The sequence below is a fragment of the Myodes glareolus genome, chromosome 12 (assembly GCF_982192425.1).
Source record: "Myodes glareolus chromosome 12, mMyoGla1.1, whole genome shotgun sequence".
NCBI lineage: Eukaryota > Metazoa > Chordata > Mammalia > Rodentia > Cricetidae > Myodes > Myodes glareolus.
In genome coordinates, this window is record NC_142037.1 from 31,167,856 (window position 1) to 31,180,995 (window position 13,140).

At 49.7% G+C, this 13,140-nt stretch overlaps 1 protein-coding gene across 2 annotated transcripts in view; it reads right to left on the reverse strand.

Annotated features, from left to right (window-relative positions):
- Positions 1-8,516: 8,516 nt before the first annotated feature.
- The window catches only part of Elp3 (elongator acetyltransferase complex subunit 3), a 66,357-nt gene continuing 61,733 nt past the window's right edge, over positions 8,517-13,140 (reverse strand). For both annotated transcript variants that reach the window (XM_048421817.3, XM_048421816.3), the window contains exon 15: positions 8,517-9,619. In XM_048421817.3, the coding sequence (XP_048277774.1) occupies positions 9,543-9,619 (77 nt within the window). In that variant the 3' untranslated portion in view covers positions 8,517-9,542. The remainder of the gene's footprint in view (positions 9,620-13,140) is intronic.

Here is a 13,140-nt window from a genome sequence, read left to right on the forward strand (position 1 = left end):
ATGCAGAGGAAGCAGGATATGTAAGAGGAGAGGTAACAACCACGAGCTACATGACGGAACATAGACTAATAGAAATAGGTTAATTTAAGTTATAAGAGCTAGTTAGGAACAAGCCTAAGCTATAGGCCGAGCTTTCATAGTTAATAAGAAGTCTCCGTGCCATTATTTTGGAGGTATCTGGTAAGATAGAGAAAGACTTGTTACAGACAGGAGACGGAGAATTGGGGAAGATTAGTGAGCACTGAGTGTAAGCATGCGTGTAAAGATCTTAGCTGTCGTATAGCTTCATTCACTATTTTTGCCCGAAGATGGGTTTTATAGGTCCAATTAAAGGCAAGAGGAAATGGGCAAGATCAGCTAGGAAGAGGAGAGCTAATGGAATATAAAGCTGAAGTGAGGAGCCAGAGGAGAAACAGAGAAAATGCGAGCTCAGTAATTGGCCTCCCACTCGGAGAGGGCAAGATGGGAGCAGAGCCGAGATGTCTTGGAACTTGGGCATTGGGTGGTGGGAGGAAGTTAAAGCCATTAGCAGCAATGGGAGTCACGAAGGGCAGTGAGTTTGTGGGGGTAGAGGGAGCAGAGTTTAATTTTAGATGACTTTGAGGTGACAGTAGAAATGTCAAGTGTGCAATTGGAAATGGGTGACTGGCACTCATGCTGAGGGGACAGAGTCGTCACTAATAGATGGACGATTCATCTCATGGTGACATCACCCAGGTAGCAAGGAAGGCAACCTCTTGGTGAGGTGAGATGAGGAAGGGAGGAGGGAGCAGTTAGAAGAAGTGGAGGAACAGGAAGAGGGGGAGGAGACAGAGGCAGAAGAAGAGAAGGAAGAGAAGGGGGCAGAGAGAGGGAGGAGACGAGGAAAAAAAAAGCTGAGGGGCGGGAGAAGGGGTAGGAAGAAGGCTAGAACAGGGACGAGAGGAGGGAGAAGGTGGAGGGAAGACGAAGTACTCACGAGTAACGTCACAGACACCAGGAGGTGGCAGGAGAAGCTGGGACACCTGAGCTCAGAGGCCCACTAGACTCAAAAACCAAAACCAGGAGACAGGCCCTGGGCTTTTCAGCGTAGGGTTGCAATCAAGTTTGAAAGTACTCTCTTATTTTGACATTTCAGGTAAAATGTTAAAGGCAAGCTAACAACAGAACTGGGGGGGGTGCACAGAGAGAAACGACAGAAGCAGGGGCCACGGTCCACACCACCCTGGCAGTCTCTACCTCAGTGCTTCCGCATCACACCGCAGGAGAACACGGCATTTTCTCTAGATCCTTCCATTCTTTCTGTCCTCTCCAAGCCTTCCCAGAGAGCCTTATGGGAACCAGAGCCAAGGGTGACCAGAACAAGTGAGCCCCAGGCAGAAGTAGCTGCCACATGAGGCCTGGGTTTTTCTCATCTGCACCACTCCATGGCCAGGCATGGCAGACTCGTGTGCTGAGGTCTAGTAACCCAGTTTCAAGGACACTGTTGCCCCCTCACTGCTCCCCTCTTTGCCCATTTCCTGTTTTGTATCTCTGGGAGGCCCCATCACCTCTTGCATTGTCTCACCTGGATGAGGCATCCAGCACATTTGTTTTCGGGGTGTGGAAGCCACAGCACTGGCCCTCCCCACAGAGGTCTTCCATTCCCTTCACCAGGTGTGGGTCACTTTCATTCTGGACATTCTCTTGCTGTGGTCAGTTCTGGCTAATACACGAGTGGATGCAGGCAGAGACTGCTTGTTCATTTCCTGGCTGCCCAGACCCGAATAACCACACAGAAACTATATTAATTACAACGCAGCTTGGCCAATAGCTTAGGTGTATTCCTGCCTCGCTCTTATATCTTAAATTAACCCATTCTATTAATCTATGTATTGCCAAGAGGCTGTGGATTACCGGAAAAGTTCGGGTGGCCATGCCTTTCTCCTTCGGCAACTACAAGGCATCTCTTTGACTCCGCCTACTCTCTCTCTCTGTTCGAATTTCCCACTTGGCTTTACTCTGCTAAACCATTGGCTGAAACCACTTTATTCATTAACCAATAAAAAGCAACACATATACAGATGACTCCCCACATCAAGTGGAGTCCATGAACCTTCGCTGAGCAGCTATGTCCCGTGGCTTTATCTAGAGGTGGCTAGCCTTGCTGGTTGCCTCCCAAAGCCCGAGAGAGACATAAACATCACCAGTGCCTACAGGACTGTGGTTCCCTTACCTCCTTAGGCTTGGCATCAGTTAAAAATCAACCCCATTTTCAATTTAATTAACACATTTCCTTGAATACTTCAAAGCACTGCAATAGAATCCCCTCAATCGTACATGCGTGGTTTTGCGGCTAGCAATGGCGAAGCTTGACTGGGCCTTTGTGACTTCCATAAACAAACTGTTCCTCAGTGGTTGTTCTTGAGCCTTATAAATCAGTGTCACAATATTCTAGATACGACAAAAATCTCAAGTTTCCCAAACACCCCATATTGATACCAAAATCCCTTCGACTTTTCAACTTAAAAGGTCAATCTGCATGCACACTGATGTGAACTTAAATTGGGGTCACAGTGGATATGTCGGATGTTGGGGCTCAACATTTCACACCCAAAGTGCAGTGTTCTGGCAGACTGAGTCGAAACCCTCTGAAGTGGACCTTCCATGCCCAACCCCCTCTCTCTCCCCAGCAGCAAGTTGGAGACACCAGAGTCGCCCTCCAGAGGCAGGCAATAGGTACCAACACCCGTTCTCCCCCAGGTAAGCAAGTCTCCTCACTTGAAGACTTGTTTTGGAGGGACCCCGGCTATAGCCTGGAGGGAGAATCACCACACAGAGGCCAAGAAGAATCCTATATTCAGGTTTTCTGGGGCCCAGCAGTCTCCCACCTTAACGTCACACCTTAGTCTAATTTCCTCTCTACACGGCTGTCCATTTTCCACCAAGCTGAAATGGAAAAAGCCTTCCTTGGTCTGTGGGTCTGCATTGTCCAGGTCACCACAAATAACTATCCAAGATGGCAAATGCCATGAACTTTGTGTTGGTGGCTTGTGTTTGTGAATGTGCCAGTACACCTCTGCGTATGTGTGCACGCATTTATGTGTGAGGATAACCTGTGGTATCACATTCTTCCGGAGCCATCCACCTTGTTTTCTGAGACAGGGTCTCTCTTTCTCTGACCAGCAAGGTTTCAGCGCCTATAGCAGGGCAGAGCTTAGGTAGGTGGGGAAGATAGAATGAATGCTGGGAGAAAGAAGGGCGGAGTCAGAGAGCTGCTGGAGATAGATGTGCTGAAATTTTACTGGTAGGCCACAACCTCGTGGTGATACACAGATTAATAGAAATGAGTTAAATTAATATGTAAGAGTTGGCCAGTAAGAAGTTAGAGCTAATGGGTCAAGCAGTGATTTAATTAATACGGTTTCTATGTGATTATTTCGGGACTAAGCTAGCCGGGAACCAACAGCACCCTCCTTGCAACACTCATTTGGATGCTAGTCACTGGGCAGGCTGAGTGGATGGAAGGCACAGAGCATGTCACTGCTGTTGAAACAAACCCAGCCCGTGCTAGGTCCTCCACTCTACCTGCTCCCTCGCGTGGACACCATTGCCTTATGTGCTTTGGGAGGGAGCAAGGTATGACGTGTATTCAGTTCCTAGAAACAGCCATCCCTCCCCAAGACAGCAGCTTCCGAGTCAATTCTCCCACCAGGCCAGCTACTCCGAGCTGAGAGCTCTCTCTGCAGCGCCCCTCCCACCGTCTGCATTCAGCTGCTTTTCTTGGTGCACATCTTTATGCGGGGGGGGGGGGGGGGGGCGTTCAAAGACTTCATGGCAGGGATCATGTCAAGTGGGGTTGGACAGCGGCAATGGGGGTGATCTGGTAGGCCAGGGTAAATTCCACACCAACTCCTTTCTAACCCAACTGCCAGCTGTGACCCTTGCTGTTATCGGTTCTGGATCCACCATGGCTCGCAGGTGTGAGTGTCCTTAACACTGGAAGTCTGACAGGGCCCATTTGTTTCCCCCACACCTGACTCCTCAGTGCCTAGTTTGGGGGTCTCAGGTATCTTGCTTCCTGTTTCGAATGGTAGGTTCTCAAGTGTAAGGGGGTCGATTCCTACTGAGCTGATTCACCTGCCTCTCACACTTCCGTCAGCCCCCTCCCTGCTCTCATTTTCTCTCTTCAGCTGGACGTGGGTGGGCCAGCAGTTTGCACACCCGCTTGCTCTTCCGGAGTAGGGACGGGGTCCAGGTGATGAGAGCCTGTGCCCTGCTTGTCCTGGTGGTGGCTGTTGGTGCTGCCAGGCCTGTCTGGAGCTCGGTCTCCAATTATGCGGACAAGAGTGGGGCCTTGAGACAGGAGGATGAAGCTCTGTGCAGGGCCTCAGCTGGTATGGACTACACTTCCATGTGGCACCTTACAATCAGGGCAAGAGAGACAAGGTATGGTTACCTCTGCCCTCAATAACGGATCTTCACGCTCCAGTGCCTCCGGCGAACAGGCGGCTTGACATTTTGTATGATGAGATTGTTCACAATCGAATGTGCTGCTACCTCGGGACGAAAAAGGCCAAGCTCTAGACAGGTCTCCCCCATAACCTTCACAGGGATGGCTCACAGACTGGAAAGCTTGGTGGTGGAGCCACTGGGGGGAATGTCCAATTCTAAGTATTACTGAGAATTCAAAGGATTTCAGATGCATAAGCCCGGATTAAATAGATCACAGCGCCATGTCCCGGTTTGTTCTGTTCTGGAACAGAAGACCTGAGGCTGGGTCATTTATGAGTAGCAAAGATCTATGTCAGTGATTCTCCATCTGTGGGTGGCAACCCTGTGGGGGTGGGTGAATGACCCTTCCACAGGGGTTTCCTAGGATCATCGAAAAACACAGATATTTACATTATGATTCATAACAGCAAAATTACAGTTATGAAGTAATAATGGAAATAATTTTATAGTTGGGGGTCAGCACAGCATGAGGAACTGTATTAAAGGGTTGCAGCATTAGGAAGGCTGAGAACCACTGATCTATGTATTTGTTCCTTTAGGGTGGTGTTGGGGATCAAAGCCAGGACCTCACATATGAGCTCTAATGCCGAGCCATTCCTCCAGGTCTAGAGATTTCTTATAGTTTTGTTGGCTGCTATGTTCAAGGCCTGAGGGGCCTTCTTGCAGCAAGTACCTGTGTGAGAGAGATCCAGCTAACCTATTTTTGCCAGGAACCTTTAGTGTGATAACTAAACCACTTCTCTGACAGACATTAATCGATCAGAAAGAGAGCCCGCCCACACAACTGAGTCACCTCTCCCAGGCCCCATCTCAATGCTGCTCTATTGGGGATCCAGTTCCCAACATGTACCTTTGCGGAATCACACACATACACACACACACACGCACATTGGTGGCCTGCAGAACTCTACTGTGGAGCAAGGCCATTATAAAATGTGCCGAAGAGTGGGCAGGGACCCATCAGGGAATTTTCACGAGCTTGGTTCAGATTTTCCAGATGACTCTGCTGACTGGGAATGCTGGAACCAGGTGACAACTGGGACCTCCCTGGTCAGCAGGGCGGAGACTGCAGAATGGGAAATTCCATGCACACTGGACTGCCCTCACCTACATGGTGGGAATCGCATGCCAGGAAGGAACGCCCTGCGACTGAACAAGTATATTTCTTCAGAATGAAGACCCTGTAGCTCACTACCCCACACCGCACACAGCGCCCTTGCTATCGTCCAGCCCTCTGTTCCATGCAGTGCACTCAAGACAGTATACTGTTTTTCTTTCTGTTTTGGCTTCCAAGGCAATTCATTCACAACCACCAATCCTTTCCCCACAACCAAGGTGGGGAAAAGTTCACATTTACTACACAGAAATATGTGTGCTCCAACCACAGAAGGCTGCCGAACTCTTGAAGGGAGTCCTCCGTGGGTGCTCCCTCTAGCTCCACAGCAGACACCTGGTAACTTCCTAGGCATTTTCATGCTCCTCTAGTGTCTTGGCCCCTGTGACATCATGTGACGGAGAGAGGGTGCATCTGGATGAGAGGCGGTGGTCTGGATGCTGGATTCACACGTAGACACTATCTTTGAAACGCTTTGAGAACTTCCGAGCCCTTCCAGCAAAACGTCAGAGTCCAGTGCCAGGTAAGAAACTCTCGGGGCTGGAGAGATGGCTCAGAGGTTAAGGTCGCTGAATGTTCTTCCAGAGGTCCTGAGTTCAATTCCCAGCAACCACATGGTGGCTCACAACCATCTACAATGAGATCTGGTGCCCTCTTCTGGCCTGCAGCCATACATGGAGCCAGAACACTGTATTGTATACATAATAAAAAACATCTTTTTTTTTTTTTTTTTTTTTTTTTTAAAAAAAAGGAACTCTCTTACCGGAGCCACGGACCTGAGAGTGTGCCTTCCTAGACATTCGTAAGACATTTGTAATGCCAGCTGGTTCTCCTTGTGCCTCGTCACACAGGCGTGGCTCTAAGAGGTTGGCCCACATGGGCTCATCTGAACCTTGTAAGTGCCACTCGAGGGAGGCAAGTTATTTCCGTTGTGGTTTCTGGTCCAAGGCACCCATGGTGGGAAAGCCACTCCACGGGTGCAGTGACTGTCCTCGTGATGCCTGGCTCCTGTGACAGACTGGACCTCACCTGACTCTTATAGTGTCCTGCAGCACTGACTGCTTCTTTCATGTTACATACATAGCCAACACTCAGAAGGTAGGGGGCCTTGCCCTGAGTTCTGCAGCTCCCAGCAGTTTCCAGACCTGTCCAGTTCCTCCCATCAACTCAGGCTCTCTCTGGGAGTCAATGACAAAGCTTGTGTTTCTAACCTTAAAAAAAAAAAATACCCTTAACACCTTTGATGAACATTAATTTTTTTTTTTTTAGTACACTTTGTTCTGTAGGGGTGGGAAACAGAAAAGGAACTTTTCCCCAAATTTATAAGTATTGCTCTGTACCAGGCTCTGTGACAATGTGCTTTAATGTATTTCTCTTCAGATAAACTTCAGTATGTTTTTGATACAGTTTGATTTTTAAAAAAATAGTATGTGTGCACAGTGTGTGCATGCCGTGGTACACATGCAGAGGTCAGAGGAACTCCTGGCTGGTTAAGGTAGGGTCTCGCTGGTTGTTTTGGTTGTGCCATGTACACCAGGCTGGCTAACCTGAGCTTCTGGATGATTCCTGCCTCAGTCTCCCAACACAGTGGAGTGTTGGGATTACAGACGCAGGTTGCCGCATTGGACTTTTTTACCTAGGTTCTGGGGTTTGGATGTCAGTTTTGCACAAGAGCCATTTTATTCTTTGTGGTAGTTTGAATGTAATTGGTCCCCATAATCTCTTAGGGAGTGGCACTATTAGGAGATATGGCCTTGTTGGAGGAAGCATGTCACTGTGCTGGTGGATTTGAAGTTTCCTATGCTCAGGATACCACTCAGGATGTCTGTCAATTTCCTGTTGCCTGCAAGATGGACTCTAAGCTACTTCTCTGGTACCATGTCTGCTTGCATGCCACCATGCTCTCTGCCCAGAATTAAATGTTTTCCTTTATAAGAGTTGCCTTTGTTGTGATGTCTCCTCACAGGAATAAAAACCCTAAGTCGCCCTCTGAGCCATCTCCCTAGTCCAAAGCCTGAACACAGCAGAGACACCTGAATGCGCTGAGCCCATTGTCAAAGGTGTTCAGTGCAGGTCAAAAAGAAGTCACATATTTGGCAGGACTCTTGAGTCAAGGTGGTGGGAGCAAGGCAGCTGTTTTTCCTCACAAGGTGGCCTTGGCTTGAGCAATACAGGTCTCCGAGGCTGATCAGCCAAGGTGGCAGCTACACCAAGTGCAACACAGGTCAGGCACTTTGGTCTTGAGACGCTAGGTCAGGAGCTATGACACCTGGTGAAGCTTTGCACCTTCTGCGGACTTGTGCAGCCTCCAGAGATTCATGCCAAGGTGGGCTGGGGGTGAGTTGGGAAGGGCACCTTGGAACGTGGGGCTGAGTGTCAGACGGACCGGGCACCGAGGTCCACAAGGGGAGGGGAGGGGGTCAGGGGTCCCTTGCTTGTTTGAAATTCTTGCTCTGAGTGGCCACCATTAAAAACCAAACATTGTATGTGCTTGTCTCCTGGTGGCTTCCTTGTGGGTTTGGATTCACTTGGGTGAATGGGAGAGAAGAGCAAGTGGAGACCCGGGGACACACGGTGCCTAGGCACGCTGCAGGTAGGGAGCCTCAGCCCTCTGCTGGCCCAGCATGCACCGTTTCCTGTAATGAGGCTGTGAAAGTTGGAGATGTGCGCTTTATTAGTTTAATGCTTTTGCATTTATGGGGGAAATGTCTAACTAGGATATAGCTAAATTCCCCAAACCGCATTATCAGAAAGTGGCTGGAGAGCCACACTGCGCCCCTGAGAAACCCTGCGCCACTTGCTTTCAGCAGCGTTAATGAAATGGCAAGAGGCACCCGGGGGAAACACATGGTGTCACCGGAATGAAACCTGTAAATTTCTGACAAATGCCATCGCGTTTACAGGGCGAGGGAAAAAAGCTCCACACCACTTCTCGTTTATGCTAAAGGCTTTATTTTTCAGACCTTTAGAGAACAGTTTTCATCACACACTGATGGAAATGGCAGATGCTCAGGAGAGGCAGGCTCTCTCAGAGCCTAGACTACTCAGTGGACTAGATGAATGAAGGAGCCTTGGGAAACCCACCACCCCTCTGTGCAGGTCAGGCAGGCCTGCTTCGCACACTATCAAACTCCTACCGTCTCCATGCAGCACCGTCAACACCCACCTACACAATTAGCATGCAGAAAGACACTTTTGAGGAGACTAGTCTCGACCAGGGCCGGGAGGCTCTGGCTGTGCACACTGGACCATGTCTGCTTAGAACTGAAGAACTGGCTGGCACAGAGCTAGCCTGGCTCACACCACCCTGCAGATGTCGGGGCTTCTGTGACAGCCTGGGTCAGGGCAGGCCCAACAGGATGGCTGGTGACGGCTGGCACCAAGCTTATCAACACAACCACAACCTCAGTTCTTCTTTTCCCAGACATAGCACATTTCAAGAAAGAAGCATAGTCACTGAATGACTTCCTGTGCAAATCTCATTTTCTCAGTTCCAGGGTGAACGCGCACGTAGTCACAGGCCGGAGAGTCACGCTGACAGCTTTTCCATGCTGCAGTCCGGCTTTCATCTTTGGAGTATATAAATAATCTCCTCCCGAAGCTGCCCCTTAGATGACAATCACAAGCGATGATGGTCAAAGGAGTTGATTGGCTTTTGTCACAGTGTCGGAGCCCAAATGGGTCACCTGCAGCCTTCATGCAGAATTAGAAACTAGAAACATCATTTAAGCCTCAAAAGCAGAAGTGACTCCACGGGTACACAAAGGGGGTGGGTCCAGCCTCTGTCAGTAGAGGCTAGAGCTGGGAGCTAGCAGCCACAGGGGAGGGCACAATACTTCACAGGGGGTGGGGTGCAGGTTCATCTACTTGCTTAGCCACTGCTGGGTATTCAAGAGACCCTACTTCTGGTCTTCTGCCAGGGAGGTTGCTGCACGAAGGTAGACTGGTGTGGCCATTATTTTAGCATCTTTACCATGTACGGGCCTTGTAATCTGTAGCCCATCTTTCGGTAGTAATTCCTGGTGCCAACGCCTGCAAGGGAGACAAAATAAACAGAGCTCTAGTCAGCCTCAGCTTAGCAGCCTCCAGGGCCAGCACGGCCCCCAGTCTCATGCCTTGTCTCTCAATCAGACTGCACTGCCGTCTACACCGCTCTCAGCATAGCAAATCTGTCCCATTGCTATTATGCCGATGTATAGTTGTATGAGCATACGACTGCTGTGTAGGACAAACACCCTATCCCAACCGCTAACACAGGACCAGGGTATATGGCATGCACACTTATGTAGGCCACAACAGATACACCTAAAGCATGTTTCAGGGTCTGCGTGTACCAGTGAGCGAGGGAATGCAGTGAACAAGGAGCGGAGAGTTCACATATGGGAGGCCCATATTCCAAACGGCATTCTGGAGGTGAACAAGGCAGCAGCAGCTGGGAAAATGGGATTTCCACACAGCATGCACAGCTAAGCATGGCCCCTGTCCGAGGTGCTGGGGTACACAAGGGGTCACAGGAAAAGTGTTCTTTCTTCAGCTGTCGCCAGAGAAGAGGGTTTGAGGGAAGGGCCCTGGCTCACAGGACACAGGCTTTTTTCACCAAACAGCTCGCCAGTTCTCTGTGGATGCCCACTTAACTCAGTTCTACTACTACAGTAGTACTCAGTACAACTACTGAGAGGTGAGGGCTCAGTCTCAGATACCAGTTGTAAACACTCCAATCTTACACCAACAAGGAACAGAGCACCCTCACCATTAGTTCCACCCACTTCAGAGTGTCTGCGTGTTGGGAAGCAGCTGAAGCCCGTATGATGGACGGAGGCGTTCACTAGGACTAACTCTAACTCTAACCAGGGGAACCACACTCTGTCTTGCACACTTCTGCTTGTCGTGTTATTATTACGACTCTGCCCAACACGGGCTTGGTGCAGAGCAAGGGATTGGTGGACATACGAAAAATGGGCACAGGCAGCAGCTTGGACTGACAACAGGAAGGCTCAAAGCCCGAAGAGCCACCCTTCCCCAAGTTCTAGATTTGAGGGTATACTCCATGACCCTGCAGGTATCTATCCCCTCAGCGAAGAGAAGTGTTTTGTCCGACAAAACACTGTAAACCCCCAAGATAAGTGAGAACCCAAATATCTCCAGTAGTAGGTGGTATATTCACCAGGGAATATACCATAGCAGTGAGAAAAAACTGTTATCTGTATCCATTTGGAGAAATTTCCCAGAACCGTGTGGATGGAACCAGATAATAAAACATTCCATTTCAAAATTCAGACATGGGAAAGACTCCAAAATTTGGACAACAGTTAAATTTGAAAGATGACAAGGGTTCAGGGCCTCTGTGGTGCTGAGAGCGCTGTCACACACCCGGGAGTAGTTATCAGGGACACACACTTGCTACTAAAGCTGCCACCTTGACACTTCTCTTTACTACGTGTGTCACACCTCGTTACAGAACCGCAAGGGTACCACCACTTAACACACATATTAAAGTGTTTCAAGAGTCTGATGGATTTAGCAAAATAAGGCAGAGTGGGGCAGGAGAGGAGGCAGTTAGGAAGCCAGGATCAGGACAACCCAATGTGTTATAGGTACAGACACAGTGGCTTGTGCCCAGTTCCTTCCATGCCTGACTCACTCTCACCAGACGAAAGACCTTTTTATAGGTGGCACCGACTTGGTGAAAGCCAGGGCAGGCGTGGCCTATATAAGAAGTCACAGAGCAGTGTCCTTCCTTGTGACCCACATCAGTGTGTGGACAGGAAGATAATCCCATTGGTCAAGCAACCATAAAAAGTTCAGATTCAGAGCCTAGGATCACTAATGGCAGGTCCTAAAGCTTAAATTCCCATCTGAAATACAAGTCCTTACATACTCCAACCCTGTCTAAATGGCCCTTGTGATATCAGAGGACAGAACAGGCTGACCGGGTTGACCCCACTGATCTGCCATGCTTACCCCCATGCAGCCCTTGTCTGATTGCCCTCCAGTACCAGCTCAGGCACTGGAGACCCCGGGGTTTCTTTCTTCTGGCCAGAGGCTAGCCCTACTTACAGGATCAACACCTCTCCCTCAAGGCTAGCAGGGCAGACTTCAATCACAGCCACTGCGTGCTCTATTCCACTGTGACTGCCTCCCCTCCTCTTTAAGCCAACAGCTTTTGTCACTGAGTTATTACAGTGAGTAGCATGTACTCAGGATGTGGTAAGTGTCTGGGGACCTATTACACGCTCGTTATTTTCATGTTGTGTACACACAGAGAAAACGGAAACTGGCTCGGCACTGCGAGCCAGGCGGTGGGAGGACTCCACATGGACTTATGCTGTGAGGGTCTCAAGCACTGAGAGCGGAGGCACAGGTCTGCTTAGCCCCTAAGTCACCATGCAGCTCCCACTGTGGCTGGTTCATCCCTGATGCTTGGCCACTTTCTGCTTGCAGGTGTCCCAAATAATCCCCTCAGATTTACTTAGTTCAGGCCTTGAACACACATAATTCTGTTCATTTGTATGGTCCCTGTCAAAGCAAGATGCTGGCCTCGTTTTAAGATCTGCTTCTGGGCAAAGTGTTTTTACAGATCACAGGCCGAGATCAGCCTGGATAAGCAGGACGGTGAGAGCCCCGAGTTCCTGGAAGGGTGGCTAAGACATGGGCTGTCCTGGGGCTCATGGGAAAATTTCTCAGCAATTACTCCAAGTGAGCCTCCTCTTCTTGGAGGGCCTCCGCCCCTCCTTCACATAGAACTGGACTTTGAGACCAGGTTGAAAAAGGCATTAGGGCTTTATTGGGACCCTCTCTGGCCAGCTTAGGAACATACAACAGCCCGAGTCAGTTCCTTGGGCTCTTGAGAACCTTCAAGTGCGGTGGAAAGCCTGGCCACTGGCTGGTCCAAACTTCAACCCCCCCCCCCCTTTTAGGCATTTTGTTTCCTGAAGTTAAGAATTGCCTATTTCTCCAATCTGCCAGGCAAATTGGCCAGTTGGAAAGGGAATGTGGCATCACCCAGCTGCCTGAAGGCCCTTTGTGAGGCCCAGGCAAAGTCCTCAGTCACGGTAACTTTCCTTGTGTTAGTCAGCCAGGAGAAAGCAATTACCCTTTGGAGCTGACGTCAGTGGCCTCCTGGACTGTGCTGACGTGCTGGGCTGTCTTGGTCCCAGATCAGCCTGGCTGCCGCCTCCCCTACAGAAGCAGCACACAGCTGTGCAAGTAGGAGTTCTCCACGCCATCGCTTGCGTGGGCTGCCGAGGAGTCAAGTGCTATTGGCCGTGGTCTCTGGGGTGCTCATTATAGACCCCCAGTTATCAGAGGAGCAGCAACGGTGGGGAGGGGTACAGTCCAAAGCCTGGCTTTGTTTATCTTCAGGATTACTTGGTCCACAGTCAGAACTTATCTACGTCATAAGGACCTCATTTTTATGGTAGGCAGAGTAAAAGTCTGTATGGTCACTACTTTGCCAGTTGTGACAATGCCAAAATGAGGCAAGAGGAGAAAGAATACCACAAAAACCGTCTAGAGCATGCGAAACTCTTCCATGATAGCACAGGGAGGATTTT